The 6,916-nt window shown below is 53.6% G+C and overlaps 1 protein-coding gene across 1 annotated transcript in view; it reads left to right on the top strand.

Annotated features, from left to right (window-relative positions):
* Positions 1-2,667: 2,667 nt before the first annotated feature.
* GNA12 (G protein subunit alpha 12) overlaps positions 2,668-6,916 on the top strand; it is a 117,131-nt gene continuing 112,882 nt past the window's right edge. The window contains exon 1 of the mRNA XM_058285704.1: positions 2,668-3,003. Within this exon, the coding sequence (XP_058141687.1) occupies positions 2,683-3,003 (321 nt within the window). The 5' untranslated portion in view covers positions 2,668-2,682. The remainder of the gene's footprint in view (positions 3,004-6,916) is intronic.

Raw genomic sequence — 6,916 nt, 5'->3', positions numbered from 1 at the left:
TTCCCATTACTATTTTTCTCTAAATTTGCCGTACCTGATTCCCAAAGCTCCACCATGATTTAAATGCCTGCTAAGTGCTAGGGCCTCATAACCATTGACTTATTTCATATTTACCACAGCCCTATTTTTATCCTGATTTAACAGGTAAGGGAATTCAGTCTCAGAGAGGTTAAGAGACTTGTTCAAGACTGCACAGCTTTGAGGCCTGGCTACACCACCTCAAGGTCTCACCCTTTGCCCCATCCCACACTGGGCCTGGAGAAGATGCTGGGCCAAGCCTGCCCAGTCTCTAGTCTAGGTTCTGCAATTTATTAGCTGTGCTTCCTCTAACAAGCGACTTTAGCTTCCCGGGACTCAGATTCTCCGACTGAGCCAATGTTTGCCTTGCCCCTCTGCCTACAGTGTCGAGAGGACAAATGAGATAATGCATGTGGACATACTTTGAAAATTACAACCTGCCATACCAACAGAAGGGAGAGTTATGAGATTATTACTGGGTGTGGAGTTCATTTGTTTATTTCAAGTACCTTGGAACCTTGACAAACGTAAAGGATACATTCAGAGACCTGTCAAATCCTCAAATTGGATATCACCAATAGCATATAATTTCTCCCATCAAATGCAGTAACATGTCAGGAAAACATATAAGTGACCTTTTGAATCTTCAATGATTATATAAACATAGGCTCTGTGAAGTCATTTATAAATGGTATCTGGTGCTCTCGGTGAAACTGTTTTGTGAGTCACCCACCATTCTTCATTCATTTTATCAAGTGTAGGACTAACTGGCCCACTGCTGAATTCCACAGTGGCCCCTTTTATTTTGTTCAGTATTCCTATTATCTGTCTTAAAACCTTGCTTCCTCGGGGCTCTCCACTGCCGTCACAATACTAGCATTTGGCTTTGTATTGGAGGTCATTTTCACAAAGAAACAAGACTTCCTTTTTCAGCATTTGTCAAGGATTAGTGTTCTGGATAATTCATTGACTCATGAGCGATACAATCTATCGCTCATTTGTCTCAGCAAATGACAAATTTTTTGTATTGTGGCCATTCAGGCTCCTTGGGAGGCGAGATCTCTGGGCTGTCCTTGAACTCCAGGGTTCTGTGGCAGAAAGGAGGGATTCCCTCCGGTGGCTCAGCCTCCATCCACCTGGCTCCCACTCATTTTACGTTTCCTGAAGCCCACCCAGGCTGCAATTCCCGGGGCTCTCCTTAAGTCCCTTCCAGCCCCCAGGGCCTGGCATTTCAATTACTTTGCAAAACTCCCGTGTAGGGCTCCACAGAATCACATATCCCTCTCTAGCTGGTCAGTGATGGAGTGTGAGAGAGCAGGGTGCTTGAGGGACTTTTGCTTCTGGGCCTCATCTCATCCCCCAGGGCGTGGTGAGAAGGGATTGGCCGGGCAGGGTGATCTTTAAGAACCTAGCTCCCAAATCTGGCCAACCCCCTGGAGCTCCCCTTGCTTCTGCCCCCCTGCTCCGTAGCTCTGGGGCAGCCAAGAACAGCTAACATTCATCGACCCCTTGCTTTGCGCGAGGCACTGTGCAGCCTTCCAAGTCCCCGTTCTCAGTTGATGTCTTGAGACTCTAAAATACTTGCTGTTCTTACTCCCCTTTTCCAGGTGAGAAGACTGAAGCTAAGAGGAGCAAATCAAGCTGCATAAGGTGATGCAACTGAAGTAGTCGCGTGGAGATGGGGACCCAGGCCCAGCAACTCTGGACCCCACTCTCTTGCTCGCTGTGCTTTGATGACTTTTGGGCGAAGCCTCTGGTGACTTGGACCACTAGCCAGCTTTTGGAAAACCCTTGAGACGCCTCCAACTCGCCGAGTGTGCATTGGTTTGAAATCCATGCCCCATCCCCCTCCAGTGTCCTGGAGGAAAATGGCTTCGCAAGAGCGTTCTCGCTGAACATCAGATGCGCGGCCGGACCTCTTCTCGGCATTGCCCGACGTTGGGGCGACGTCCGAGCCCGCTCCGCCAGCCTGCTGGTCTCCGGGGCGGCCGGGGCCTGGGAACCGACGGCGGAACTCTTTCTGTACACCTGGCACTCGTCGTCACGCCCCATTCGCCGAGAACCCCAATCCCGAGTCCGCTCGGCAAGAGTGACGCGGACCTCGAGCAATCACCGCCGGACGTGGTGGACGGCCGCCCCGCCCCCCCACGGGCCCCGCCTCCCTTTCATTCTGAAAGAAAGAACCTCGGTCCTGCCGTCCAATGAGAAGCGCCGGCCGCAGGCCGAGGCCGAGCCGCCCGCCCCCGCCCCCACCCCGACGGCCCCGCCCACCCCGACGGCCCCGCCCCGAGGGCGGGAGCGACACCGCCCGGGGTGAGACGGACCAATCGAGGAGGCCAGCCGGTCGGATGGACGGCCGTCGGCCCAATCCCCGGGCCCGGGGCGCGGACCCGCCCCGCCCCGCCGCATCCCTCCCGCGCCTCAGCTGGGGGCCCGAGCGGCGGCCGCGGCGGGTGCGGGCGGCAGTGCGGGCGGCGGAGCGCTCGGCGCAGCGGCCTCGGCGCGCGGGCGTGGGAACGCCGCTCGGGGCCGTCGGGCCGCCGGCCGCGGGCCGCGCGCTGTCGGGGGCGGCTGCCGGGGCCCGCGCGACGGCCGGCGCGCGCCGGGGCGCCATGGCCGCGGGGCCTGGGCGGGGCGCGGCCTGAGGGGCGCGGCGGCGGGGCCATGTCCGGGGTGGTGCGGACGCTCAGCCGCTGCCTGCTGCCGGCCGAGGCGAGCGGGGCCCGCGAACGCAGGGCCGCGGGCGGCGGCGGGGCGGCGGCGCGGGACGCGGAGCGCGAGGCGCGGAGGCGCAGCCGCGACATCGACGCGCTGCTGGCGCGGGAGCGGCGCGCCGTGCGGCGCCTCGTCAAGATCCTGCTGCTGGGCGCGGGCGAGAGCGGCAAGTCCACCTTCCTCAAGCAGATGCGCATCATCCACGGCCGCGAGTTCGACCAGAAGGCGCTGCTCGAGTTCCGGGACACCATCTTCGACAACGTCCTCAAGGTGACGCGCGGGGCGGCGGGGTGGGAGCGGGCCCCGCGCCGCCCTCCCGCCCCGCACACCTGCCGCGGGCCCGACAGGTGGGCCGGGGGCCGCCGCGCGCCCGCCTTTGTGGGACCCCCGGTGCCTACCCCCGGGGCGCCCTCGGGCCCCCCTGCCTTTTCCCCTTCCGCCCTTTCTCTGGCACTTGGCTGGGGCACATGGCAGTGCTGGCCGACTCCTGGGCTTGGAGGGAGTGGGGGGTGGGTGGGGGGTCTCGGTCCTGGAGAAGCCCCCTGTTGCACCGCGTGGAGGGGAGCGCGGGCGGCCGACCCACCCGCGGTTGGGACCCGCAGGGCTCTCACGGCCTGCTGGGGGCTGGAAGCCGGCACCTCGCCTGCTCCTCATCTAAGTCCAGAAAAGCAGCGTCGCCGGCGAGGAAGCCCTCCACAAGTCCGTCTTTGCAAACTGACCAGGACGACATTTTCAAACATCCACAGAAGGGGAGAGGACAGGACTGTGCACGCCACGTAGCCATCCCCCGACTTCAGCGGCCGTCCTTCAGGGACAGTCCGATTTCATCACTCGCTTCCCCACCCCCATTTTTTTGAGGCAAATCCCAGACGTCGTATAAGTCCGTTAGAACGCACTTTAGCCTATATCTTTAAAAGATACGGACTCATTTTTAAAACATTGCCATAATACCAGTATCAGACCAAGAAGTGATCGAGCGTCAAATATCACCCCCCCCCGCCCCCGTTGTTCAGATCCCCTGAATGGCGGCATCGTGTTTTTAATGGTTCAAATCCTTTCCTTGTAATTCTTACTATACCTCTGAAGTGTTGTTTAATCTCCAGTTTGTGCCTGCAGGTCTTGCTCCCTTTGGTGATTCTTTGCAGTTTATTTGTGGAAGAAATTGACCCTCCGGTCCAGCAGAATTGACAGGGTTTACGTTCTAGCCCCTCTCCTGTAAGCTTGTGCCCAGGGCCCAGAGAAAGACAATCTGGAGAGAAATGATGACAGGAAAAGCCAGTCTGTCATGCTCCCAGACAGGGCCATTCCTTACCTTTTTCCCCCTCGCTCCATCACCATGTTTTCCCGAACTCATTTTGGGAAAACCAAATTACAGGTATGAGGAAAGTTGTCTCAGAATAGAGGTAGAGAGAAGTTTCTCGCACTAGGAAACCTGCCTGGAGACTGTAGATGTTCTAGTGCCGAGGGATTTTCAGTCGGGCAAGGGACTGTGGGAACCGGTCAGGGGCATCTGTTACAGCCACCCGAGGGTGCTCTGGGCCTTGAGGCTGCAGGGACCCCGGACTCCAGACCTCCAGCTCTGCCTCTTCCAGGATTGCATCAGGAAGCTTGTCCCAGGATCCCCACTTGACACGCTTGCTATTGAAATATTTCATTTTCATAGAAGTAGCTCTTTTCGGATCATGACTGGGAGAAAAGAATTTGAATGCTAAAACACCCCTTTTCACGGCTTTCAAAAGGCTCTCTGTGAGTGGGAGCCCTGGCCCAATACTAAATAAACTTTAAAAGGCTAGGTGCCCAGTGTAATTCACTGGGGATTGACTGTGTGTTTAGAAATTCCCCTCGTCTTCTGGGGTAAAGTGCATTGGATTGTCTTTCAGGGCCTGTTCTCTAACTTCCCTGCCAAAGAGCCTGATTTTATTTTTGCTGCTTTCCTGAATCTCAGAACCAGGCAGATATAAAAGTATAGAGATTTAGCTGATGGTCCAAGTTTCTTTCAACTCAGGAGGCAGAGAAAATATTTAGTCAGAGACTCTAAGTCTGTGTGTTAAGTGCGTGGTAGAAGGTCCGGTTTGTACCTTTTCCCGATACGTGTAAACATTGACCTCCGCTGGCTTCCTTCTCGACAGAAACAAGATTTGTTAACCACTGTTCTCTTTCCCTTCCCAACTTTTTTACTAATTGTAGTTCCTTATTAAACCCACTTTATCTCTTGAACCATTTCAGTAACTAATTAGAAATTCAGCTTTCAGTTTAAAACCAAAAGTGTACCCCCATTTTCCTTTGGGAAGAGGCTTTTTTAAAAAATAAATTGCTTTGTAACAGCTTTCCTCATAGCGTTTGGAGAGGAGGCAGTGAGGACCGCTGTTGTCCCTGAGGTCCCCAGGCAGGCCTGCCTTTTACTTTCCAGAGACTTCCTGGGCTTGTTTGTTATGCTTAGAGCTTTTTTCCTCGCAACGGGTCGGATCTGGAAGGACCGGAGCTATGCTGCCTTGGTGGGACTGGCGGGCTCAGGAACCCCGGGCTTTTCATTCCCCGTGCGGGATGCTTCCTCCTGGTCACAGGTGGGCCTGGATTTGAACGGACGAGTTCTTTGACTGTTACACCACCCTCTGCAGTTGATGAGTTGACTCTACTAGTTGCTCTGACTTTCTGCAAGTATTCCCAGGAAGACTTCCCAGTTCATTCTTTTAATTTTTATCATCTTTAGACAATATTCTCTTCCTAAATGGGCTATTATTAATTTGGTATTTCAGAAATTGTCTCATGCCTCTGATGATAGTGTTTTTGGTGTTTGTATGGGAAGGCTTAAAACCAGCTTAGAATTATTTCCCAGTGTTTCTGCTCCCACATCTGTGTGAGATATGTTAAGTTACAAGAGCCGTTTTTGATGATTGAATTTCACATCCAGGGAGCAGTGACTAAAACCCTAGCTGTTTGAAGGCTCTTTGTTACATGGACTGGAAATCGTAATACCATATACATAATTGGATTGGTCTATCATTTAACAGCACAAAGGTGGGCACCTGAACAGTTCAACAAACCATATACCCACGGCATGGTGCTAGGTGCTGGGGTAGGGGAAAGGATGTTTAGCGATGGATGACTCCACCTGCCTGTCCCTACCTGTCAGGCTTTCTGTCTACTGGGGGAGACAGTTGCACAGGGAACTATAGCATAGAGTATGCACGTGTGGCACATTAAATGCTACTGTAGAGGATGGCATTGAGAGGTGGTTCCGTGGGAGAACAGGGAAGACAAAATCTGGCCGTGGTGTCTGGATATGTGATTTGAGCTGGCCTTTGAAAGCCCTGTAGGATTCAGCAGGTGGAGAGGAACACAAATGAGCCCATCTCAGTGCTATACGTTTGTGTATCAGTTAAGACAGATAATTCGACTCAGCGTTAAAGACGAACCAGGGCAGGAGCTAGACTGAGCTTCCTAGTCGGGAGGAGCGGTCAGAAGGCAGTGGCTGGCTGGAGACCCGGGTCACGCCCCCTCCAGCTGAGAGCTTTGGGCTTGCTCCCTGGAAAATCCTATATATGCTTGAGTTGCAAGGGGTTCTCTGGACATCCCAGATCCCAAGAGTGGACCCACGTGTGATCCATGGAAAGTTTGTTGTAGAATAGCTAAGGTTGTGTTAAGTTTTTGGGAACTTAAGCCGTTGAGAATGGTGTGCTGTATCACATTTATTTTTTGCTAAGGCAAGTAGGATTTTGAAGCAGAGTCCCAGGCTGCCCAGTCTTTCTAGGCATTGGCGACTCCTGGCCTGCGTAGCAGCCTTGCTTTCTTGAGCTTTGTGGTTGGTGTGAGAGCAGAAGCACAGGTCTGCTGCTGGTCTGAAGAGCAGTTGGTGGCCTTATTGGCAAATTGCATTCAGATAAGCCAGTTTACTTTTACACTTGAGCACAGCTGGACCTTTTGTAGGACCAAAAACCAAAAACAAAGCATCGTTTTCCATCTGCTAGAAAAACCCTGAGAACCCCTGGGTGATTGTTGTAATTCCAGCACATGAACAACTCTTGTTCCTGCCCTCCGCTTTCAAGTTTACATGGTCATCATTTTAACCCCATTTCTCTCAGGTGAGCAGGATTTGACCCTCAGTCCTCTTTGATGTGAGATCTAGAGTACAGCTGTGCTTGATGTAAGCTAGTGCTCTCTTGACAACTCGTAATTATTTCCT

Source organism: Dasypus novemcinctus, chromosome 23, assembly GCF_030445035.2.
Source record: "Dasypus novemcinctus isolate mDasNov1 chromosome 23, mDasNov1.1.hap2, whole genome shotgun sequence".
NCBI lineage: Eukaryota > Metazoa > Chordata > Mammalia > Cingulata > Dasypodidae > Dasypus > Dasypus novemcinctus.
Note: the sequence above shows the minus strand (reverse complement) of the source record. Positions and strands in the feature narration are given on the sequence as shown.